The 25,000-nt window shown below is 43.1% G+C and overlaps 3 protein-coding genes across 3 annotated transcripts in view; all 3 read left to right on the forward strand.

The window, feature by feature from the left end:
* si:dkeyp-27e10.3 (UPF0606 protein KIAA1549) overlaps positions 1-1,158 on the forward strand; it is an 11,412-nt gene extending 10,254 nt beyond the window's left edge. Inside the window, exon 20 of the mRNA XM_031559174.2 lies at positions 1-1,158. This exon is cut by the window's left edge and continues 452 nt beyond it. The gene's annotated coding sequence lies outside the window, so the exon portion shown is untranslated.
* An 11,120-nt stretch (positions 1,159-12,278) lies between these two features.
* svopl (SVOP-like) lies at positions 12,279-19,673 on the forward strand. Its single transcript, XM_031558736.1, has 16 exons — positions 12,279-12,533; positions 13,300-13,409; positions 13,706-13,797; positions 14,117-14,215; positions 14,476-14,547; positions 14,718-14,842; positions 15,120-15,183; positions 15,279-15,404; positions 16,314-16,442; positions 16,813-16,886; positions 17,320-17,516; positions 17,828-17,939; positions 18,526-18,607; positions 18,762-18,851; positions 19,220-19,333; positions 19,598-19,673. Exons 1-16 carry the CDS (start codon positions 12,517-12,519, stop codon positions 19,607-19,609), a joined length of 1,515 nt encoding a protein of 504 aa, XP_031414596.1. The 5' UTR covers positions 12,279-12,516; the 3' UTR covers positions 19,610-19,673.
* A 4,896-nt stretch (positions 19,674-24,569) lies between these two features.
* mical3b (microtubule associated monooxygenase, calponin and LIM domain containing 3b) overlaps positions 24,570-25,000 on the forward strand; it is a 24,893-nt gene continuing 24,462 nt past the window's right edge. Inside the window, exon 1 of the mRNA XM_042702953.1 lies at positions 24,570-24,837. Within this exon, the coding sequence (XP_042558887.1) occupies positions 24,604-24,837 (234 nt within the window). The 5' untranslated portion in view covers positions 24,570-24,603. The remainder of the gene's footprint in view (positions 24,838-25,000) is intronic.

Genomic DNA, 25,000 nt, shown 5'->3' on the forward strand with positions numbered 1-25,000 from the left:
CAATCCCTGGCACAAAGCCACAGGACACCCACACATATTGGTATTAAATTATTCATCTGTACTCACACTTTCACCACATATGCACTAAAATAATTCCAATAAATAGTGACATACCCTACACATCAACTAACCATTACACTAACTATACTTGCTATACTTACTGATATCCCTCAATGCATGTGAACTTGCATACTATCCCAACTTTAGGCCAAACCCATACTTCTACTCCCATCTAAATCTACATACTAACCTATCCTTCTGTTTCAGATCTCTACATTCATCAGATCCTAAATTCTATACATCAGAATACTGCACACCATAAATAGTACATACATAACTCAAAGAAGCATCCGATCAGAAATACAGAACTAAACTTCAGATTTTGACATGTTATGTTCATCTAGCACTCTAACCTCTATGTACTAACACCCCTTCTAGCTCCACTGCCACACTACACACAAACAACCATACCACTCACCCACCCTTCCTATTACTCGCAAAGAACCTAGACACACACCCAATACAAACACACATATGCGGTCACCAAACACTCTGTTTAACACTCAAACACAAACACACACGAACACAAACACACGCACGCACACACACACATACACACACAAATAACCTGTCACCACACACCCTGTTCATCTCATTGGTCCTTTGCCACTGACATCTGAGTAAACATGGTGCAGTTGTTGCTGTGGAAACCAGTGGATATACTGTAGTTCCATTGCAAATGAAGTTCCTGCCGTTGCCATGGCTCCATTGTCCATCTGATCTAACTTTCTGGTGCTAACATTCCTCCCCCTGTTTTTCCTTCTCCATGATGTCACATGACTGCCTTCAGCTGGTACCTCAGTCACACCACTGCTTCCTGGTTCAAAGGTCATCCAATGTTCAAACTGGATGGTGGAGCAAGTGGCTTGATGTGGAATCCGCTCTCCAAATATGTCAGCCCTACCCTGCACATCCATATGCAGACTAAATCATATACACACACACACACACTTACAAAAAACATACCTTCCACATACACAGTACACATAAAAACAGTACATAGAAGATTTGACCGTCTCACGTCTTGGGCCTAAAGGAAGATCTTAAGTTTCGCATCACCTAAGAAACAAGTGTTATCAATTTATGTTAAAAACAAAAGCAAATCAAATCAACCAAAACAAAAGAGAAAAAAAATACTATAAATAAAGACTGAATAAACATTCGAGGGCTAGATTAGAAACCTCCTCCGTGTCCTCATCTATGGTATACACAACTTCACACATTCACACATAACATAGCAATCAGTATCTATGGTATACACAACTTCACACATAGCATAGCAATCAGTATCCTATACATGAAACTCACACCTGAGTAAACCTTACAGGGTGTCTCTGAATGTTTAGGGTTTCTATTTGGGAGCGGTTTCTGGTCGGCGGGTGCACATTGCCCTTGGCTGAAGAAAACATAAGAAATCGTGGCTGGACTTTTCCCCCGGAAGGAGTTACAATTTCGGACAAACCCGCCGACCTCGCCCGAGGCCGAACTCTTCCTCTCGGACCCGAGCCGGACTCTCGCTCTTCGTTTCCAATGGCGACCGGACTCTTCCTCATCCTCAGCTTCTTTCGCTCGTAGCTGACTGTGTGTGTTTGGTTCGGCTGGTTTTCCCTGCCAGTGAGTGTCGTAGGATATCTTTCGGCTGGATTGTTTGTTTTGTTTCCCCTCAGTTGTACATTCAAATGGACATGTCCATTGAAAAGTTGCATTTTAAAAATTGCATTTCATTTTGCACATTTGTTTCTGTTTTGCACATTGACATGGTGGTATTGGTGAATTGTATTCACTGCTAAAGGGGGAATGTGGGAAAATGTTTTAAAAGATCTATAGAGATATGAATATATATATAATTACGTATAAATTATTTGGACAAAAAATATATATGTAAATGTTTAACATATAGATGTATATGAACCCCATGAGCACAATAATAACATAGGGAGGCCCCAGATAGTATTGAAATATAGTATTGAAATTGATATTTATTTTTTATGGCTATGAGATTATGACAGATTTTTTTCTTCCTTTATCTCAATGAAAAAAGGAAAAAGACCAAACCACTGTTGAGGTGCAGTGACTGTATCATCAGTCCTGCTATCAGTGCCGATATGATGAGTGTCTCCAACTGAAAGTGCTCTCAGCCAATCAGTGGAAAGTGTTAGACTATATAAGCCAATGAGAACAGAGAGGTTGTGCTCTCTCCAGTACACTAAAACAGTACTGAGGGCAGTTACAGAGTTCTAAAGTTTCCTTTCTGGGCTACACTTCCTCCTCTTAGGGCAGATAGTTCTCCATGGGTTCTGTAACTGGGCTTGATGTTCTGTTTAAATCCTTGGGAACCTTTATTCCTGCTAAATGGAACTCCATTTCCCTAGGAGTACAAAGGGTAGTTCAAATGACTGCTTAATCGCTGCTGTAGCATTAGTTATCTGTTTAAAGGCTGCTGTAGAGTTTTATGAGGGTTTTAAAGGGAAGGGACAAAAGGGTTGTATCCTGCTTTTGTTTGTTTGAATTGTTTAGTTTTTCTGTTACAGATACTTCTGTTACCCCACAATCTCTTTCTTTCTCTCTCTCTCATACACCGTCTCTTTGAGATGGTTTTATAAGCTGGCCTTATTGCTGGCACTTGTCCTGTTTTTTTCCTGTTTTTGCTAATTAGCTTCCGCTATTAGCCCCCCTTTCAAATATGGAGAAAAAAAGGATTAAGTGATTTAAAAAGTACTTTAATTACTTTTCTGGAAGTCAGTGCCCCTCTAGTCGCATGTGGAATGCCCCGGCCATCGATCCTAATTTTCGTTCGTTTTTGTTTGTGTGTTATTGTTGTCGATGGGCATGCTGATAGCTAATGCTTTATATAGGAGTGTGTTAAAAACACGTGCTAACCAAGCTTGGTAGAGTTTTGTTGCACATGAGTGAAAAATGTTATTGTGTATCAGTCCTGGATTGAACTAGGACCTTAAAAAAGCACAGTATATACCATCCCCAATCATTTGCAAATACAACCATGTCCAATATATTATCATTTTTACACCTGAATAATATTTTTGAATCCATATGAAAGTGAGTATTTATGATATTTAAGTATAAAGTATCTCTCTCTCTATATATATATATGTAAGTATATAAAAGTATATCAAACAATTTTATAAGTTTGGACTTCCCTTTGGTAACATTTGTAGGTAGACAATAAATATCCATCCCCACAAGGCAACTCCCACTCGGCCCACCTGTTAGGGAATGTGTATTCTGATTGGATCTCCCACCTGTCAATCAGACAGCCTGGGGGTGTGTACAGGGACCGTTAAAAGCAGGCATGTTTGTGGGGCTCCAGACATAATTAACATGGTGCTACTAAACCTTGTGTGTGTGTGTGTGTGTGTTTGTGTGTGTGTGTGTGTGTGTGCGTGCATGTATGCACAACCATGTGAAAGTGTGTGTGTGTGTGTGTGTGTGTGTGTGTGTGTGTGTGTCTGAAATGCAACGTGTTCTCTCCTTTCTGTCTCCCAGTTGTAATAATATGTGACCCACAAATAACTGAGCAATGTGAGTGAATTCCTGTGTCTGAACCATGATGGTGTGTGTGTGTGTGTGTGTGTGTTTGTATGTCTATCTGAGCAGCAGTCTCACTGTTTGTGTGTGAATGTACCAGAGCCGTGCCTGTGTGTGTGTGTCAGTGTATGTGTACCTGAATAGTGCCTGTGTGTGTTAGCCTGTGTGCCTGAATCTGAATGCGCTTGCGCGCGTGCGTGCGTGCGTGTGTGTGTGCGTGTGTGTGTGTGTGTGTGTGTGTGTGTTTGTTCCTGTATCTGAGCCGTGTTGGAGCGGCATCTCTCTCTACAGAATGAACAACATTGATCCCATGATCACTCGTGCCAAACATTCATCATCAGTCTTCTACTGCCTGGATTACCTCATAATGTACTGTTAAAGAGTGTGTGTGTGTGTGTGTGTGTGTATCTGCCAGTGTCTATCCCACAGCCAAGTCAACTCCCTGCCTCCCTGCCCCGCAAACAGATCACACAAAAATAAATCCTGCTGTACTTCTCCTTTCATCTCTCTCCATCCCCTCCTTTTTCTAGACCTTTAAATCTTGGCCTTGTTTCTTTTTCTCTCCCTTTTTTTCTGAGAACTGCACCCCTGTATGTGAAGTGTCATGTCTACAGGTTGTTGTGTAACTTTAACATGGAATAAACTCTGTGCGTTCAAATATATTGATCTCCCTGATCTTTCCAAATGCCTGTAATGCACATGTATCTCTAGAGGGCTTAAATGACAGGTCCACAGCCTTTAAGCACTGAATGCTTCAAGTTTATTCTTGCTTGATCCGTCTACATCGTCAGATACAAACTGTCTCTGGGTCAAATCCAGCCACGGTACGACACAAAATCAGAGCCAGATTCATCCCCATGGTCAGTTGCTGCCTGGGTCCTTTTCTGTCATCTGTGATCTCGGGAAACCCTCTGCGGATCAAGACACATTCACTAAAGGCAATACCAACACCAGCTCACCAGGGCTCCACATTCAGAATTCATAGGAGTTTTCCAACTAGCAAGCCATCACCAGAGTCCACCTAACATTCAGCCCAGTTTCTGCAGATATGCCTCTTGTAAACTTATCAATTACCTGATCTTTTGCCATTTAGTGCCATCATCTGGGGCAAGGGCTTTATTAGATTCTCATGAGCCATTGTTGTGCATATGTACTTGTGTACTTGTAGGAGTTTCAAGGAGCAAATGTGTGTGTTTATTTGTATTGCCTTGAGTGTGTGTGTGTGTGTGCATGTATTTCAGTGTGTAGCCTTCACATACTTGATGTTTTGGGTATGATTAGAAATAATTAAAATCAAAGATATTAATACTGGAATTGGTTTTGATAATATGAGTAGTGATAATATCGATGCTAACAATTTAGTCTGGTACTGAATGGACATTTTGAGATCAATAGCTAAAGAAAGTGGGTGGCTGATAACTAGGCTACTTTTTGCTAACGAAACCCCTCATTAAATGTACTGCTGTACTGCTTACTGGGGTTCATTTCAACAGGGGATAACAGCACTTTTATGGGGAGCTTCCTCGCGTAGCCTACGTTTGAATTTGCTGACATATCCTTACAATTACGTTCTGTATTTTTAGTTAATTTGGATACGAACAAAGATCAAATTGTAAAACAAATTCTCCACCTTTTCGTACACCACATAATAACTAGAAAATGCATTTCCTGAAGGAAATACCAGTGCATGAAATACAAAAGTTAAGAAAAGAAGAAGAAAAGAAAGAAGAGTGGAAGAAGGAAAGAAGAGTGAAAATATTGAAAGAAGGGGGGGATATGGAGTGAAGCAGAGAGATGGAGTGTGAGAGAACGTAGAGTGAGAGGGATAGAGAGAAAGATAGAGGGAGAAAAAAGGAGAGTATGGGAGGTGTCTCTTAATATTCCTAGTTATACAGTTGAATGGAGAGGGACAGAGAGAAGAGGTGCCTTGGAACCTTGGCGCAGGTGTCAGTGAAGCACAGGTGCAAGCCAGTTTAATGACCCTATTATGATGTCATAATGGCCCAATGTAAGTCAACGGGAGAAATTGTATTAGTTTTTCTTTAATATTTATAAAAATTATAAAGTTTAGAAAAATGAAAAATACATACCATAAGTGTCCTTTACAACAGGGTTTCCCAACCCATGGGCCGCGGCCCATTGGTGGGCCGCCGAGCACCATCCAGTGGGCCACGAAAATGTTTCCGTTTTTTTTTTTTTTCACGAATTTTCCACGAAGAACGGTTTTGTAGTGTTCTAATGTATGAGAAATGACGGAGTAGGCAGAGCTAAACCAACAGGTACTTTACCCATGGCAGAACTCACATGGCATCATCAGGAAGTGCAACTTCTTTACATGTATACAACCTGTATAGGTACTTCCTGTGCTGCATTAAAAGTACAGGACACAACATTTTCCCCTTTGTAGAAAAGGAGTAACTACCCTACTGAAGACACATATATAATAGAAAACACATGAGGATACTGTAATCCATAGGCAAGAATATTCATCCATACTGCTAAGTAAGTGCTTAACCCCTATGAATACAGTGAGGTATGGAAACATGTAACCTAATTTAGATCAGGTAAGTAATGCATCTGTCTGAAGTAATAAACACATAGAAATGCAGAACAACTCACCCTTTTGACTGTAACATTACTGTGCAATTAAAATAACTCCAGTGCAATCAATACAGTAACAGTGTATCAGAAATAGTGCATATAATCAAGTCAACAATCAACGGTCATCGATTCAAAGTGCAAGTAAACAATTGTATGCATCACAAGAATCACAGTGTAGTATCACATTCTTAACTAACAAAGTCTTTCAGCCAGGTAGGCTGGCGAGTATCTCGTAGGGGCCTAGGCTCAGGTGTTTCGTCAGGGGGGTTAGTGTCCTCGTGTGTAGGTGTGTGTGTAGTGGTTGGAAAGTCAGGAAGGTGGGAGGCATTCCAGGTATTTCCATTACTCAGTCTGTATGTACCCTCACCAAGCTTCTTGCTTATTGTCAGAGGATCACTGAACTTCCTGTGTCCTTTAGGAACATGTAGTGGGTTTCTCACCCGCACTCTGTCCCCTTTTTGAAAGGCAGGAGGACGAGCACCACGTCTGGCATCCGTGTATGTCTTCATTTTGTGCTGACGTTGGCTGACCCTGTGACGTATGTCCATGTCAGTCAATGTAGGAGCAGGAGGTGTTGAAGCAGGAGGCAGCAGTGTCAGCTTTGTGCGCATTGGCCGTCCATGGAGAAGCTGGAAAGGTGAAGTCCCAGTGGTGGCGTGCGGTGTGGCACGGTAGACGTGCAGAAAGTCAGTCACAGCTGGTTTCCACGGCTGGTGTTGTCGAATGGCCAACTGTACAGTCTGTTTAAGCACTCTGTTAAATCTCTCAATTTGTCTGTTGGCAGCAGGATAGTAGAGAGATGAACGGTGATGGCGTATTTGTCTTTCTTGTAGGAAAGCAGCAAAAGCAGCAGAGGTGAACTGAACACCATTATCTGTAACAATGCTCAGAGGATTGCCATGGCGGCTGAACACAGTTGACAGGAAGGTGATCACAGCTTCAGTGGTAATAGTGTGAGTGAAGGCAACCTCTGGCCATTTGCTATAGTAGTCGGTCAGTGTAATTGCGTACCTGCATTCTGGAGGAGCAATGTCGAATGGGCCCACTATGTCCACAGAGACCTCCTGCCATGGACCATCTGGCAGAGGCACTGGTTGCAGTGGATCTGGGCGCGGCTTAACTGTTTTGTCATTCAACTGGCATAGCTGGCAGGAGCGGATGGCACTGAGCACCTCCTGAGTTCCAAGCGCAGCTTGTAGTATAGCAACAGGTCAGGGTCAAGGCCTTTGGGTGAAGGAGGCCATCCACGCGTGATCTGTGCGCAGAGTTTTGTGAGCTCAGGGCATGTAGCACAAGCAGAGTCGAGGTCAGTGGCAGACAGAGTGTGACGGGCAGTAGTCAGGAGAGCAACGTATTCAGGATCAGAGTCGTCACAGTTAGCAGGAGCAATGGAGCCATCAGGTGTAGGTGTAGCGGTGCATTCCAGCACCGGAGCAGGAGAAGTAGAGGCGTCAGGAGGAAGGATCCTGTTGTGCGCTATGCAAAGCTGTAGTGCGGTCATGATGTCTCTCCCCAGCAGTGGAGTCCCATTATTCACAATGTAGAATGTGCATGGAGCTGTGCGGCCATGTAGGGACACATTCACGGACAAACAGCCAAGAACAGGGATGTGCGTTTTAGAGTAAGACACAAGCCTGACCTTGGGCCGAGTCAGCTGAATGTGGTTGAAATGGCGCACGTAGAGGCTTTGTGGCAGGATGGATACAGAAGACCCAGTGTCGACGACTAAGTCCACTGTACAGGGTTGTGAGTGCTGGTCAGTAATTTCCACTATGCATGTAATTTTTGTAGTACCACTTGCATCATGGTCTGTGTATAACACTAACACTTCAGGGAGTTCAACTTCACGCACCTCAGTATGGGGCTCTGTAGAACGACAGACTTTAGAAAAATGTCCAGTCTTTTTGCATTGCCTGCATGTTGCTGTTGCAGCTGGGCAGTTGGGTGCATTGGCCAAGTGGGCATCGGATCCACATCGATAGCAAGTTCGCTTTGTACTTTGATTGACAGGAGCATTTGCGCAGGTCAAATTCGTCCTTTCCCCTCTCCCCCTTCCGTTTGAAGTGTGCTGCACTGCTTGTACTGGAGCCACGTGCGAATCGGTAATTGCCTTGGCTTGGTGTGCAGCAGACTCGATTTGAGTAGCCAAAGTTAATGCTCTTTCTACAGTTCAGTTCAGGCTCTAGCAACAGTCTTTCACGAATTCTTGAATTGCACACATTTTCTATCAATTGGTCACGTATCATTTCGTTTTCACGATCACCAAAATCACAAGTTGACACAAGGTCACGTAGAGCAGCAACATACTGTAAAATTGACTCGTGGAGAGCTTGAGCACGTTTACGAAAAGCATGACGCCCCGCCACTGTATTAGTCTTCGGATTAAAGTATGCCTTCAATGCATTAACGGCTGTATCATAAGTGGCACCTGTGTTAGGAAGATTGTAGAAGATTCTTTGTCCCTCCGTACCGAGGCAGTGTAGGAGAACAGCTCTTCTTCTGGCAACTGGCCAAGCATCTCCGGTCGCGTTGATAACGACCAGGTAGTTTTGAAAGATTTGAATCCACGTTTTAAACGGCACAGCAGGCTCACCGGGGCACGGGAGAAAAAAAATTGGGAAAGGCACATTTGCAGCCGTCATTTTCTTTGAAGTAAAATAAATCTCGTCGCCAATTTTGTAGTGTTCTAATGTATGAGAAATGACGGAGTAGGCAGAGATAAACCAACAGGTACAGGGGCGGCGCCAGGGGGTGCTATAGCTCCCCCTGGATTAGCCACAGCACCCCCATAGCACCCCCAAGAAAATAATGGTTTATTTATTATTGTTATTTAATTCAATTCTGCGTTATTAATTAAATGTATTGTGTGATAATAATATTTCAATCACAAAAGAAAATAATAACAGATTGAAATGAACAGATTGTTTACGTAGCACGACAGAGACACGTTGCATGCGTGAACGTTGACGTTTCCTGACGATTGAAGGAGAAAGAGAGCTAGTGCACTGTCAAAGTCAAAGTGAAGCGGTAGTATCAACAAATTCACAATAATGGATCGGTTTTTGATACCCAAAATGCGACGAGTAGAAGAAGCATGTGACGTTGAAGAAGAAGAAGAAATGAAAGGGGTATGAATCTGATTTAGAAGAAGATGAACGTCGTGGTCAAAGAGATCAACCCTACACCTCTCTACTGAGGATGCTAGCCATGCTACACCTGGTCTGCTGGCTTGCCCGGATTTAGCTTTTCCAGCATAGTTTGGTTTGCATTTTTGCCTGTTCTTTAAGAGTTGTATTGTACAATGATACAATGATCTAGCTCTGATTATTGTGGTTTTGAGTGCCTACTGTTTTGTTTCATTCACTTTTAAAAGGGGCCTGCATCTTTATACCGTTTAAGATTTAAGGTGGAATGGTCTGGTTAGATGCGTATCATTAATGAATGCGGTCTCTTTTGGGGATTTTTCTGGATCCGCCTTAAATCAGAAATTCTAGCCTAGGACGAGCAGTCTGTCTGTGCTAGCCAGGTATACATAAGCTTCTATGTTTTTTATTGATTGTGACCTGAAATATACTTTTTGAAAGCATTTCTGACTCTTTGACTGTTTTAGTTCATTCTATCTGCTATTCTAATTTGTCCTCTTTAGTTTAGAATGTATTGAACTGTTTAGTTTAATTTGTCAGACATGGTAGTGGTGACCTGGTGGTCATCTGGCGCCAACTTTAACCCCCACTGAAGTAAGTGAAGTATTTGGGATTGCGGAATCTATAACATGCTGCATGCATTTTGTCAGTGACCGTCGCAGAGGAACACGGCTATGTGCGCGTCCGTCGGAAGCAGCCTAATGATAATCATAATGCGATCGATTTGTATGGCGCTTTTCATGGACCACAAAGACGCTTTAGAGAGCAAACATGTAAACAGATATGACGATATGGTGGGGAGGTGTTGTAGTAGAGAACCACGTGACACGTATGATATCACCCTAATTTCATAGCCCCCTCGGTAAAACGCCGAGCACCCCCATAGCACCTGCAGAAAAAAATCTCTGGCGCCGCCACTGAACAGGTACTTTACTCATGGCAGAACTCACATGGCATCATCAGGAAGTGCAACTTCTTTACATGTATACAACCTGTATAGGTACTTCCTGTGCTGCATTAAAAGTACAGGACACAACAAACGGATTTTTAGTTGAGAACAATATTAATTAGGGATGTCAAAATTAACGCGTTAATCTATGAGATTATTGTGGCCGAGATGAATGCGATAAAATATTTTAACGCAACTTTGTTTACTTCCGGTGTGCTTTGACCCCTGACACGAAACTGCCGAGTGCGTGCAGTCAGTTAGATTGGAGAGACCGAGACGGTAGTTGAAGATGAAGAGAGCTGAGGGATTGTTGGGCGGAAAGTTTCTGCTTAAAAATGACGGAACAATCGACAAAACTAAAGTTGTATGTAGCATTTGTCAAGCTGAATTTAGCGATCACAGAAGCAGCTCGTCTTTAAGTTATCACTGTAATGCAAAGCACCTGACAGAAAGCAGTCCCAGGTTAGATGGTTGCCAAGCCACACTCCACGACTTCTCTAGGAAAGTAACTAGACCAGTCCGTGAAAAGGTTACCAACGCTGTAGAAAAATTGAAAGAATGACAGCACTGGTAATGTCATACTACCAAAAACTACTCATTCAGCGTAAATACAACCCTGATTTATATTAGATTTGGTTTTGTGAATGGAGGTGACGTCGTCGTTGAGCCCAGGGCGCAGTGTGTCGAGTGCGTTTTAAAGCTGTCTAATGAGGCGCTCAAACCTTAAAATCTGAATCGACATTTGGAGACGCGACATCCAGCCCTCACATACAGAACTGGAAAGGATGAAAGGTAGCCCGTTCCTTTTAAAACAAGTTAGACGAGTCGACGGACGTCAGTACAGCTGTATTATTGCTGTTTTTTGTGCGTTATCATTGGAGTGGTATTCTACAAGAGGACATGCTTTTCTGCGCAGAGCTACCAACTCGAACTACTGCCCAGGAATGCTCGGTTCTATTTAGGTTGATAATGGATTGCAGCCACAGATTTAAATCATTATTTAAATTATTTGAATCATTATATTGACCTATTTGAACCTATTTATTTGAACATTATTTTAACCTATTTGTTTGCATGTCTGAAGCATCACCTATTTTAATTAGGCCTAGCTGAGTGGTCTTGTTTGCATGTTTCATCACTTGTTTTGAGTGCATGCTATCTTTTGAGTCTATTCTGGTTTTATTTCCTTGCTTGTTTGCTGTGCACAAATAGACCTAGGCCTACTGCAATTAAGTTTCTTTATTTCAAAACTCTTTTGGATAATAAATCCCTTTTGACTGAAAATGCTCTGTGCGGTTTTATGTTGTTTTCTGGTGCACAATACAATTTTGATTGCAATATCTAGAGGAACATTTTCTTGTATTAATTACTAGGCTCCCACCTGTAGCAGGTGCTGATGTTGCTCTTTGTGACACATAACAATCGCTTATTAAGAATGGAATATAGATTAGCTAAAATAAGCGGGGTGTCTGTTGGGCCCCGACCTGTTACAAATACGAAAAGGTGTGCCTCGGAGTAGAAAAGGTTGGGAACCCCTGCTTTACAAGACCTACGCGACAAATTTCGAATGAAGTTTCTACGTTAAGCGGTTCGAGCTGAATTAAGCGCAGAAGTCGGTACAAAGTAGAAGTATATGAAACGAAGGAATAACAATACAGGGCATTTCATGCACTGTAATGCACGTGTACCTGTTCCCATTTGTCGAAGCAGATCCCCATCTACTGTGAAATAAGGTAAAAGTATAATTATTGCGGTCACACGCCCATCCCCAGTTAAAATGAACCTCAGTAGATCCCTAGATGAAGACTACCTGGTCTAACTTGAGTTTTAAATTGTGTTACGGTCGGTGAGGCTACTACAGTACTGCTGTAGTCTATAGGCTAGAGGCCAAAAGTATCCTGAGGCCAACGAGAACAAAAGAGTCTTGTTCCCACTCTCACAGTGACTTCGGCATCACATTCCAAGCGGTTTCTTGCTAAGAGGTGGAACTATGTAGACAAAGCACCTGTGAAACCTGATTCACAGGGCGTGTATGAAACGCGCATATGTAGTGCTACTGTCCTTAGAGAAATCACATAAGTCTACTTCCTGAAGTAGAGTAGGTGACGTAGGTGTATTTACCTGTTGTCAGGTGCATCTTCTTCGTCGCGAGAAAAAGAAAAGAATCATGGATTTAAGCAAAAAAATGTTTTGCCTGTGATACATGCCCTCCAAAACATGGGCGAAGAGTACAGGTTAGTTTGTCTGTTTTTCAGCTTCACTTACTTTTTACACCAGCAAACACTGTAAACACTCCATGGGAATACCGGCGAATACATTGAACAGCAGCGTTCAGACAATTTGCGGCTGAATTCGTTTTATACAGACTGTAGTCTATATGTGTTACCCTTACAGGTTACCCTTACTTGTGTTAATTTACCAATGGTACCAGGCGGAGGAATATCTGTTAAGGGATGGGCTATCAGCTACTTTCCAGGCGATATTTGTATTCGAAGCCAGACATCAAAGCCTGTTGCTGATAGATGTGACCCGTTGATATTTATTCAGCGAGATTAATTTATTCTTACCGATTTGAAGGAGAGTTAAAACATATTGTCTGGTATATTTCATGGAGTAAATTCCTTCACTTTGGCGTTTCACAATTCGACAATTTGGGGACAGTTATGCAAACCTTTATGAAAAGATCACTTTAATTAATTAATGGATTTCATAAACTAAACCTTTAAACTTACCTTATGCTTTTTAATAAAGATTAGAGACTGTACTGTACCAGTAGTCAAAGTCCCATTCAGTAAAACATTCCAAAATGCAAAAATGGGGATTAAACAGGTAAAACCGGTTTCATGTGTGCGACCCTAGGATTATCTTAAACCCAAACATTACAGAAGACCTATTTGCATTTAGTCATTTGGTCAACTAGACCGTTCTAATACAAAGACAACAGTATTCCACCTATCATTTGTTGTGTGTGTGTGTGTGTGTGTGTGTGTGTGTGTTTAGAATGCAGTGTAAGGGGACCACTCAGCTAGGTAGTGCTATACAGTTACAAGAGGTCACACTGGAAAATGGCATAAGGGACAAGGCACCTGAAGTTGCAGGGGAAGGCAAAGGTGAGCAGACTGACACAGCTCCTTCTTTCTCTGTTTATTTCTCTCCCTCTTTCTCTCTCTGTCTGTCTGTTCCTCTTCCTCCCTCCCCCCCCCCCCCCACACACACACACACACACACATACATGATCAAATGTTGTTTACAGTTTACAAAGATCACAATACAACGCTTGATTGATAGTCATGATGTGTTTTTGTCTGTTGATGTGTGCGTGCATGCGTGCGTGTGTGTTGTGTATGTGTGTGTGTGTGTGTGTGTGTGTGTGTTGTGTGTTGTGTGTGTGTGCACATGTTCACAGAGCCTGAGGGATACACTGTGGAACAGGCTGTGGAGGCAATGGGCTTGGGCAGGTTCCATATACTCCTTTTCATCGTCATGGGCAGTGCCAATGTAAGCGACCCACTTAAGCACACGTGTGCAATATGGATGTGTGTGTTTTTGTGTGTACACATGTTGTGTGTGTGTGTGTGTGTGTGTGTGTGTGTGTGTGTGTGTGTGTGTGTGTGTGTGTGTGTGTGTGTTGATATTAGGAGGGTTTTGCACTTGCTACATGCATTAACATGTGCTAGTACAGCTAGATATGTTCTAGTTGACCACAGGCATGTAATATAACAAGAAGAGAGAGAACCATGAACCTATAATTATCTGAATGTATATATGTGTGTCTCTGTGTGTGTGTGTGTGTGTGTGTGTGTGTGTGTTTTATCAGATCATTGAGGCGATGGAGATCATGCTGCTGGCAGTGCTTTCCCCAGAGATCCGCTGTGAGTGGCGTCTGGATGATTGGCAGGTGGCGCTGGTGTCCACAGTGAGTCTCTCTTACTGGGGGCCGTGACAGGCAACTTCATGTGCATTATGTTGGTCTGGAGAATCAAGTTTTCGTGTGTGTGTGTGTGTGTGTGTGTGTGTGTGTAAGAGAGAGAAAAATTGAATAATATTTGCATTGTTTTATATTTACATTTATGTGAGTGTGTGTGTATGTGTTGACATTTGTGTTTACACTTCTATTTATATGTCTGACATGTACTGTACTGTGTTGTTGATTTGTGTGTGTGTGTTTATTATCAGATGGTCTTCTTTGGCTTCATGCTGTGTGGGGTAGTCTGTGGCTATGTGGCTGACAGATATGGTCGCTGGACGGTGAGAGTAATCAGATAACATACTTAAATAACAGTAAAGAATGGACTTTCTCTTTTTCGGTGTGTATTAGTGGTTATGACTAAATTTCACTCTAACCTTTGGTGGGCGTTTTTCGTTTGTGTGTGCGTGCGTGCGTGTGTATGTGTGTGTGTGTGCGCGTGCGTGCACAGGTTGTATTTGGAGGCTTTATCTGGGCGGCCTACTTCTCTCTGCTCACCTCCTTCGCTCCCACCTATGGCTGGTTCATCTTCCTCAGGTCCTTGGTGGGCTGTGGAGTGGCTGCAACATCACAGGGGTGAGACACACACACACACACACACACACACACACACACACACATACCATGCTCACTCACTCACTCACACACACACACACACACATACACACACACACACACACACTCACACACACACTCACACACCTTGCAAACACAGGGCACACAAGCACTAAGACTGTTCATATTTAAAATGCCTACGCACAGAAACACACATACTGAAGACATTCTTGACACATGTAGATTGACATGCACTACAAATGAATACAAGTACATTGCCATTGATATTTCTTTGCAGGTTTGTGCTGAAAACAGAGTTCATTCCCTCCAAATACAGAGGCTCACTCTTGCCTTTAGCCAGTGTGAGTATCCTTTAATGCGTGTCTGTGTTTGGTAATGTGTGTGCTATGTGGGTAGCAAAGAGATGATGTTTTGGGGAATGTGTGTGTGTGTTTAGGTGTTCTGGATGTTCGGTTCTATGTTGATCATAGTGCTGGGGATGACTGTGATTCCGACACTAGGCTGGAGATGGATGATCCGGATATCCATTGTTCCCAGTATCATACTAATTCTGCTTTTCAAGGTAAAATGTACAGACACACACACACACATAGCACACAGACACAGGGACACACGCGTCGACTGACACGAGGGGAAACAAAGGCAATACGTTGAAATCATCTTGTAGCTTAAAACAAAATGTGCTTAATCAATAATCAAAGCAGGAGCACGACACAGCTGTCTTAACTTAAACAAAGGGTGCCTTGAACAGACAGTTAAAGCAACACAAGGATGACTCACACAGGATGACATAGATCGACACGCATAGGCCTACACAATACACGTAACACATGGGACATACACATACGACAGACAAACACACAGCACGCTGAAACACTTGGGACATACACATACGACAGACAAACACACAGCACGCTGAAACAAACCCCAGCAATGGTCTCGCCTTGGTCTTGATAATAAACAGCAAAGCCAATTGTTGTGAACGGGACTTTTCTTTGTTCTAATTTCAGCTCTGGTTCTCTAATACTACTCACATACAAAATGCCGGCAAACATGGGGGCTGGGGGCTGTCTGGGGGGGACGGAGTTGAAATGCTACAGGAGAACCTGAATTCTCACATAGAGTACATAACCAGGGGCATGGGTTACAGAGTAAGATGATACAAAATAATGTAAGCACTCAGTTCATGTCACAACAGGAAAACAGCAATATGCAGTTCCATCAGAATGAAACTCATGCAGATTGTTCAGGAGGCCTACATTTCTAATAGGGCAAGGTAAACCCTGAAAGTTTCAGGTCTCCTCTATAAAGACAAACCAAAGTACTAGTTGTCTTTTCCTGTGGATGATGAAAATTGCTGTGAATGTGCAGATTATGCCCTGTCATATCTGACCACTGTATGTATCTTACAATCTTTCTATCTTTATCCCCCCCCCCCCCCTCTGTCTCTCTCTGTCACTCCTCTCCTTAGTTCATTCCAGAGTCTGCCCGCTACCAGGTGTCTGTTGGGAATGTTGCCGGTGCCTTGGAAACGCTGGAATGGATCGCTCGGCTCAATGGGACCAAACTTCCCCCGGGAGTGCTGAGGGAGTCTGTGGTGGTGTGTGATACACGCACACACACACACACACACACACACACACACACACACACACACACACACACACACAGACTTACATGCTCACTCACACATGCCAAATACACACCTGCACACAATCACTCTCACATACAAAAACACATACATTCACATTCACATGCCCAAACACGCACACTTGCTCACACACTCATACACACACACACACACACACACACACACACACACATATACGTGAATACTGGAGGAGCTTGAGACATGGGGCTGTCATTGTTACCCATGCATGCATGAATCTTGATAGATGGTGTTTGAGAAGAGAGTTTCAGAGGTAGAGTGTGTGTGCTCACTGTAAAAGTGGTGTATGTTTGTCTTTTAGAAAGAAAGGGGACACGGCTCTGTCCTGATCAGTCGTACCTTCAGACGCACATCTGTGATAATGTGGTACACATGGTAACTAAACACAAACACACGCACACAACACAAACACATGCACACACATGTACACACGTGTACACAACACAAACACATGCACACAAAAGTACACACGTGTACACAACACAAACACATGCCCACAAAAGTAAGTAAACTGATTGGTGGATAACACAAACACATGCACCAATGGGGATACAGACACATTAATGGTCACAACACAAGTGGTCACATACAGAAATCAAATTCCCCCAATGTGTCAATTTGATAATTGGATGCAATTGGATAATTAGACATACATAACACATTGACACATAACGCACTTTACAAATATCACAAACCTTCTTACAGGGGCACTAATATAACTAACCAACAATATGATACATGTATGAGTGTGTTTATGAACTGTGTGTGTGTGTGTGTGTGTGTGTGTGTGTGTGTGTGTGTGTGTTAGGTTTGTGGCATCCTTCTCCTACTACGGCTCAGTGTTGGGCAGCTCTGAGCTGCTGGAGAAGAACCTGCTGTGTCAGACAGATGCAGACCCACACACACATATCAGGCACGACCAGCAGGGGGCACCCTGCTACTGCGTCCCTTTCAGCAATGCAGACTACAGCACACTGCTCATCAGCTGCCTGGGAGAGGTGGCGTGTGAGTATCTGTCCCTGTCACAGTTTCTCCTGTTCAGTAACACACACATGCAGGCACACACACATGCAGACACACACACATGCAGACACACACACACACACACACACACACACACACACACACATGCAGACACACACACTCACACCACGTACACATTGCATTTCTCTCCTGTAGTTCTTCAAGTTTGTGTCTGTAACATGAACTGACCTATATGTGTGTGTGTGTGTGTGTGTGTGTGTGTGTGTGTGTGTGTGTGTGTGTGTGTGTGTGTGTGTCTGTGTGTGTGTGTGTGCGTGTGTGTGACTCCACAGTAATCCCCATGAACATCGGGTTGCTGAGTGTGATCGGCAGGAGGCATAGCATGGCTGTGGTGCAGGTGCTCTCAGCTGCATTCTTCATGCTGTTGAATGTCTGCACAACCATGTAAGACACATACAAACACACACTCACTCTTTTCTCTCTGTCTATCCCTCTCTCTCTCTCTCTCTCTCAGACGCGCATACATACACGCACGCACGCACACGCACACACACACACACACACGTCTATCTACACAGGTACTTTTCCAGGAAAAGAGTAATAAGAAACTCTCAGTCTAAAGCTCATGAAGCTATTGGAGAGAAACAAAGGAAGTTGTGCAAATATACCTCACAATTCTGTGAGGTATACTGCCCTCTCATGGTGGGAGGCTGTAAGGACAGCATATGATGTGTTTGGAGAACCAGAGAGGTCAGATAGGGAAAAGTAACAGTCAATCAGAGAAAGATAAATAGTTAGTTAAATAATCAGTTAAATTGACATGATCTAGGTTCCACTGTTTACCATTTTAAAGCTATGCTTTTTGAACAGTGAGATTTCAATATCCTCAGCTTCATTTTGATGGTATAAGGTCATGTGCTGGGGGACTAAGAGACTACTCCTCTATCAATATCTCTACAGTTTGTAGTTCTCTCTCAATTTCGTTCTCTCCCTCTCTCTCACTCTCTCACTCTCTCACTGTCACTCACAGGTTTGGTTTCACAGTGTTGTTGTTCCTGCTCCGGTCAGTGGTGTCCATGAATTTTAATGTGGTCTACATCTACACTGCAGAGGTGAGCCTCAGCCAAAACGACTCCAAGAGTCATATCTGTGTGTGTCTGTGTGTGTGTGTGTGCGCGCGTGTGTAATCGTGTATGCGTGTCTTAATATGTATGTATGTATTTTTGTGTGTGTGTGTGTGTGTGTGTGTGTGTGTGTGTATTGCAGGTTTACCCCACAGCAGTGCGTTCCATAGGAATGGGAGTTTGCACATCCTTCAGTCGCATTGGAGGCATGATAGCACCCTTCATAGCACAGGTTGGTGTGTGTTTACATGCCTTTGTGGTGTGTGTTTACATGCCTTTGTGGTGTGTGTTTACATGCCTTTGTGGTGTGTGTTTACATGCCTTTGTGGTGTGTGTTTACATGCCTGTGTTGGTGTGTGTTTGCATGCCTGTGTTGGTGTGTGTTTGCATGCCTGTGTGTGTTTTATATATTATCTGTTGGGACAGAGGAGTTTAATTCTCTGTATATCTGGACTTTAGGACACAGGTGTATGAGATGTGTGTGTTTTTGAAAAAACATTGAAAAAAAATAAAAAAGGATTTCTGATGTCTGTCTCTCTCTCTCTGTATGTTGATTTCTCTCTTGCTTTCCCTGTGTGTCTGTGTCTGTGTCTGTATCAGGTGTTGATGTCTCAGTCAGTGTTGCTAGCTCTGTTGCCCTTTGCTGTGGCATGTCTGCTGAGTGCTGTGGGGATGCTCCTGCTCCCCATTGAGACAAGAGGACGAGCCCTACTGGTAAAATATCTCTCTGTCTTTCTACTTGTAAAATATCTGTCTGTCTTTCTACTTGTAAAATATCTGTCCTGTCATAATTCTTCTAAAATGTCTGTCTTCCTCTCTGTCTCTGTGTCAAGGTCATTCTTTGTTAATCCATATCGCTATCATGACAATTTTTGCCTCATAATGATTTTGAATTAATTTCCAATTAGTTGGATTGATTTCAAATTAATATATAATATATCAAAATTAATAAATTACCTATCTCTTCTTTTTTTGCAGCAAAACTCCTGACAAGAGGGGACATGTATAGTTGTTACATCCAATATTTATAGTGATTATTTAAAAATGTTCACTATTGTGAATTTATACACAATAAAATCATATAATTGTAAACACATCTCTCATCTGTTTTGATTTAGTCCTGTGCCAGAAAACATAGGTTGTTGCAATGACTCATGCTCAGGTAATATTGATAAGGTGAGGGAAACAACCAGAATTATTAGATGCATTATTAATTATTGTAAACATTAGATGTATGGATTATACAAAGAGCACATCTAGTATTTCCTCTCTTGTGCTATTTCAAGTTAGTGATACATTTACCATAATTTTCAAACACATTTAACTAACTTTACTAGCATTATGAATTAGACCGCAAAAGACATTGACTAAACAATAATAAAGGGGTAGGATGTGTCAGTGGACCAATCAGAATGTTTGGTCCAAAATGTTTTTGGAGCTGTTGACTGAGCTGGGTTTAGCTGTCCTGACAACACTGCTTCCCTATCAAATCAGTGTTTAGCTACCAAACCAACTAGGCTGTAAATTAATAAACTGTCCAAGGGTAGAACTGCTCATCGTAATTGTGATTGCCTTATCGGAATTCTGCAGCCGCATGATATAATTTTGCAGGCAGGGAATGTCACGTAATATGGTCGTCATAATATTCGTGGTGCTGATTGAACAGCTCCACTTGAGGCGTTTTCCCCCTCTAAATTATGTAGAATGTATAATACCACTACTACCGCTAGGGGGAGCGCTTGCATTGAGTCATCAAAAACTATGTCGTTAGCCAGCATGTGGTAGTGAGTGATTCAGCGTCGGTAGGTGCTGAAAGCAACTGTAACAGGCATCGTCTTGACAAGGGCAGCTTCTACCTGCAAACAAAGCCAGGAGATAAGAAACTTGATTTGTCATTGTCATTATCTCTCCATATCAGTAATTGACAACATTATGAGCCCTTAGTTCTGATCAATATCAGTAGACCCCCCCCCCCCCCCCCCCCCCCCCCCGACCTCTTCTCTGGCCATAGGCTGGTACAAGCTGTTAAAGGTTTAATAGAATCATCCTGCACTGTGGGAGTCTTTAAGCCTGTGTCTCCCAGGAGCTGCGCACACATACACACACAAACACACACCCAATTTCTTAGGTTGCTTGTTGGCACGTACATCTGATGTGTGTGTGTGTGTGTGTGTGTCAAGATAGGTATGCTTGCGCATTTCCCTGTATCAAGTAAAATGTGTGCAGGAGTGTGTGTGTGCATGCTAGCATTTGTGCTAGTATGTGTGTATAAGCATTTGTGTGGTCTGCATGCATGTGTGTGTGTGTGTGCGCACAGCTGTGTGTGTGTAAATAGAGATGCTGCTGCTGGTGAGAGCAGTATCAGCATGTTGAACAGTACGAGCCTGGCACACACTGCATGTGACCTTGGAGGAGGAGAGGGGAGGGGGGTTAGATAAACAAAGGGAGAGGGAGAGGGGAGAATGACACAGAGGGAGACAGAGAAGTTCTGCACTGCAGATTGGCTTAAATATTTGAGAGGGAAGTGTGGCTTAAAAAGTGGGACTACATGTGCACTCTAAGCGTGTCGACAGTATATGTGTGTGTTTTGGCTGCCCTGTTTTGTGCTCTCTCTCTCTCTCGCTCTATTTCTTCTATCTGTCTGGTTGTGCAGTCATGCTAGAGAACAATAGTGGAACTGTGATCTGAATTTAGGTGTGTGTGTGTGTGTGTGTGTGTGTGTGTGTGTGTGTGTGTGTGTGTGTGTGTGTGTGTGTGTGTGTGTGTGTGTGTGAGAGAGAGGGAGAGTAGAGAATACTGAACCACTGAACTACTGAGACACTACGCCAGTATACAGATCTATGCCCACATACAGTATCCTGTGTATCACATGCCTTCTACCAGTATCTTTGAAACTACATTACCCATAAGGCTGTTGGTGCATTCTTAACCACTACTGAGGGTCTGCCCTCAATCCCAGCAAATCCACTTAACCTTGGAGTAGACCCACACTGATCTAATCTTGCTGCTACTGTTGTGTTGCTACTAAATGTATGTATGTTACCTGTAGGTTCTGTGTGTGGGTGCATCCATATATGACTGTGTGGTATTTGCAAGTGATGTGTGTATGAATGTATGTTCGCGTTCAAGCCTAGATTTAGGTATGTATGTGTCAAGATGTATGTATTCACTGTACGAGTGAGTGTAGATCAACAGAGATAATTTTTGTGTATGAGTAGACAAGTTACAGGTTTTCCTTAGAGAGTGTGTGTGTGTGTGTGTGTGTGTGTGTGTGTGTGTGTGTGTGTGTGTGTGTGTGTGTGTGTGTGTGTGTGTGTGTGTGCGCGCGCGCATGCGTATGTGTATGCACAGGTGGTGGTGTGTAGTAAATACACCTGATCTCACCTTAATCCCTCTTTGTCTCACAGTGGGAGTCTCAGAGTTCAGATGCCTGCTAACTGTCTTGCACCCTCTATGTATGAGATTCTGAATGTGTGCAGGCCATGGATGGTTGTGTCTGTGTGAGATTGTTCTGGTTATGGAACTGTAAATGCATTTTGACAACTTTGCTAGAAGAAGAAGACAAAAATTCCCCATTTGTGTATGATTGTATGGAGCTTGTCCAGTCTAGGCAGAGTTGTACACACACTGATGACCCAGTCTATAATCTTTTTCCAGCACACAATGTGGTTTATATCACGCAGGGTGAAGAGGATGAGGAGGGTACTAGACCATAACGCATCTCTTGGCTTCCACAACAGCAACTAGTTGCCAGTATTTAATGACTCTGTACACCTGAACATGTCATAAAATAATCAAAGTCAAACAACAAATCTTCCATTCATGAGATGAAAGTGACATTTAAAAAACATTTAACAAGAAAACCAAAGAAAAATGTTTTGAAAAATATGTATAATTTTATATAAATACACATTTTCTTTACACAATTACACAATACACATTTTACTTGAGTTTTCACCTTGATATGAAAGTAGTCATGTCAGTCATAAAAGCTTTTGTTGGATGAATGAAAGGTTTAAACACTTGCAGGTGTTTCAACTATGTCTCAGCATTCATAGAGAAATATTGACATATAAGAGTGGGAACCTGAAATACACCAGCTGGTATTGTCTTTATCTGCATATATCTTGCCTAGAATTTCGAATCACATTGGACCTTTGTTTTTTACTTTTAATAATTTTCTTAGTATTTTTGAAAATGCTATCATAACTGTTTGTAGGCTATACAGCAGTAACGTCTTGTAAAGTGACAGGTACTCTCCGTGATATGGCATAGGCTCAGTGTTTTTTTCCTTAACATCCCACTGCAGTACTGTACACATACACACACACACAAACAGACACACACTGACTGCTTACTCTTCAGAACACCCTCGCTTACAGCTAATCAGATAAGCTAAGCTTGCCGCCTCTGTCAAAGATCGCACACAGTCGCACTGACCGCTCGAACTGACCACTCTGCTGTAGTTGTGGTCACTCTTCCGCTGATTTCGGGATGCCACGACTGACCACCGGTGTATTTCACGTGCTGTCACAACCTTCAGCGCGACATTGCGTCGGATAGAATCGTATGTGCGTCGTACTGTTTTGATGGTACCGGCACCACATACATGTACACAAACCTACACGTGCAGATCGTGGTAGGAATGAGCAACTCAACCCCTTGGAGACACTACCAGCATTTTGTTTGCAGTGGGATTCAGTTTCCAGCGCGTCAATAAAATTGGACTCGTTTCTGCAATGGGATTACACTGGAGTTTATGCTGTACCATGGAGCCTTGCCACAGGTAACGATTTTTCTAAGAAAAAAATAGGTGTGTTTATTGATGCTACATTGTCATTCAAATTCGTAATCTTCGTGCATGTTACTTTGAGAACCCCAATGCAGCAGCAGAAGGTGGAGGGCGCGCGCACGGCCAGTTGTCCCGCCGCAGCAACGTGTGTCAGAGTTTAGGGCGTGTGAACCTCACGTGCACACCGGAGGCAATCTGTCACATAGAACGTCGCGATAGTGTGCAGGTTGTTTTCTAAACTCGGAATATGTTTATATAAAGTTTGTATAGGACATATGATTTATATTTTTGTTGTGACTATTTGACTATAATACAATATGGCAGGGTGCGTATTAGGTGTGGGAAAAATCGTCGACCGTGGATTCAGGTGTGATTGGCTTTTTGACTGGGTTAAGCCAGGCAAAGCGCTGTCGCACTTGGTGCTGCGTATTGGCTTGTCAGACAGACGCTTAAATCCTGTTAAAGCCCTCAGCCGCCCACAAGGAGACAAACACACACACACACACACTCCCGTACACACAGACACATACCCGAGTTGTGCGGTGGTTTCCCTTAAGAATGAAAGCACCGCTCATTAATCCTATTTTATCAGAGGCTGTGCCCTAACACAGACAAACACAGACACACAGCAATATGTTGGAACTACTGCAGATCACATGATCAGATTGTCATCCTACATTGTTTGTGAGAATGTCTCTGTTTGTGAGTCTGTGTGTGTGTGTGTGAATCCATTGTCTATTGTACAGAATGACAACCAAGCATTTCATTTTCCTACTGAGAGAGAGAGGGAGAGCAGGGGAGAGAGAGAGAGACAGAAAGAGAGATGCGGTAGAGAGAAAAATCTTGATGACTCAGCCGTCAGCTGTCCTGTCAGATCATCTGGAATTATTCGACATCTTAGTCATCTCTTTTCTTTATCAAATTGCATTTCTTTGCATTACTTTGTCCTCCCAAAGCGATTACTTTGCTCACTTCCTCTGCTCTGTGTGTGTGTTCCCTCAATCTGTCTTACCTGCGTGAAGTGTGTGTGTGGTGGGAGTTTCTGACTGTGTTGCGTAAACGAATTGTCCCCTCTTGTCTGTCTGTTCCTCAGGCTGTGTGTTTGTTGTGTGTTGTGAGTGTAGTCGAGTGTCTGAATGTTGAACGTGTGAGTGCGTCTGTGTGTGTGTGTGTGTGTGTGTATGTGTGAGAGATGGACGAGGCCCAGACGTTGTTCGATGCCTTCGTGCAGGCGTCCACCTGTCGGGCGACGCTCTCTGCCTTTGAGCAGGTGTGCACGTTTCTAGGGTTACAGCCGGGGCCACGCCTCTACCACACCGTCCGGCCCCGCCTGGACTACTGGAGGGTGCGAGGTCTGTGGGCGAGACTGGACAAGAGGGCCGCGCACACACTCTACCAGAAAGGCTATGCCTGCGCAAACACCACGGTACACACACACTCACACACACACACACACACACACACACACTCACTCACACATATACGCATACACACGCACACACACACACACACTCACACTTACACACAAACGAACATACGCACATACGCATATACACACACTCACACTCACATTCACACATATACGCATA

Source organism: Clupea harengus, chromosome 21 (assembly GCF_900700415.2).
Source record: "Clupea harengus chromosome 21, Ch_v2.0.2, whole genome shotgun sequence".
Lineage (NCBI taxonomy): Eukaryota > Metazoa > Chordata > Actinopteri > Clupeiformes > Clupeidae > Clupea > Clupea harengus.